We start from the raw sequence: 1,413 nt of genomic DNA on the forward strand, positions 1-1,413 counted from the left end.
AAATTTCATAGAAAAGGACTGTTTTGACGAGAAATGTAGCAACTGTCCTCTCCTACACCACCGACCCGACTGCATGAGCTATTAGAGCTCTCTCTATGTCAAATCATGTTCTAGCTTGACTTTCAAGGTCAGTATATATTAGACCTCGTATTCAATTACTGAGGTCATTGTCAGTGATTTCGATTTCAAGTGGATATTAGTACTGTACGTATCTGGAATAAAATCAAATAAATGCAATAGGAGTGGATAAAATCGTAATATCGCAGTGAATGACGAAGAGTATGACCAACAGCTCAAAGACTGAGTCAATGAAGAATAAACATTATCAAAAACAATATGGCAAAGCTATTCCGCATTTACAAGCTCCCCGACAGTACTCTACACAACTTGAACTATGCTACGCCTCTACACAATAAAAGATAGCGCGGAGTCGTAACTCACAATCAAAAACTTTTGAACAAACTCATGGACTCCATTGCAATCGTGACGCGCCTCCAACAACAAGTCGATGACGACGCCCATGCCCTCAACGAGTTGAGTACGGTATACCAAGCCCACTCGCAACAAGTGGAGGAAGCCGAAGATACGCCCACGCCAGTGATCGACAGCTTCTTCAGTCAAGGAGGCAACGCAGCCCTCACGACAATGTCGAACTTTACTCTGGCCGAGATCGAAACAATTTGGGCCTTAGTCGAACCCGCCACAGTGACAACTGGACGATGGGCGAGGCCGCAAGTCAAAAACCTCACCAAAGAATGCATTTTTCATGCTCCTGTCTGTGCTTAAGCACTGCAACGCTTGGGACAAACACGCCCTCGACTTCAACAAGAAGGCTCCAACATTTGAAAAGTTGATCCAGCGTGTTATTGACATCGTCGAACCAATTCGCTACGAGCACAATGTTATGCCTGTCAACATGACCTGTCAAGTCCAACAAGGAAAGGCTTTTGCCAACTTTTCGTCAGCACTGTATTGTACGGATGTCAAGTTTCAGCCCTCGTATCGACCAACTGGACGTTTTGACGAAGCCAAGCACTACTTCTCGGGAAAGCACAAGCTCTACGGTCTGAAGCTCGAGTACTCCGTTGCTTACCCCGGGGATGCAGTCGATATTTCAAACCACACACCAGGCTCAGTTTCTGATTTGACGATTTTCAAGCAACGTCGGCATATCCACCAAGAAATGCTTCGGAAGTCTGCGCCCGAATTGGACACGGTGGACCACGAGGAAGGTTCCGACGAGTACCCAGACTCTTGGAGTGTCCTTGTGGACATGGGCTATCAAGGGTTAAGAAGTGAGGTTTGAGCAATTCACCCGACTCGAAAGCCAAGGTGGACTCTCAGCCCGAGAGCTGGAACGAAATGGGCGTGTGTCTTCCGACCGGGTTCTCGTCGAGAATTATTTTGGTCGGA

General features: G+C 46.9%; 1 protein-coding gene across 1 annotated transcript; it reads left to right on the top strand.

Annotated features, from left to right (window-relative positions):
- Window positions 1-465: 465 nt before the first annotated feature.
- On the top strand, window positions 466-1,306 carry H310_13568 (hypothetical protein; the record flags this gene model as incomplete). Its single annotated transcript, XM_008881118.1, has 2 exons — window positions 466-705; window positions 755-1,306. The coding sequence occupies 2 exons, from the start codon at window positions 466-468 to the stop codon at window positions 1,304-1,306; spliced, it is 792 nt and encodes a 263-aa protein (XP_008879340.1).
- Between the last annotated feature and the right edge of the window lie 107 nt (window positions 1,307-1,413).

Source organism: Aphanomyces invadans (assembly GCF_000520115.1).
Source record: "Aphanomyces invadans strain NJM9701 unplaced genomic scaffold supercont1.53, whole genome shotgun sequence".
Lineage (NCBI taxonomy): Eukaryota > Oomycota > Saprolegniomycetes > Saprolegniales > Verrucalvaceae > Aphanomyces > Aphanomyces invadans.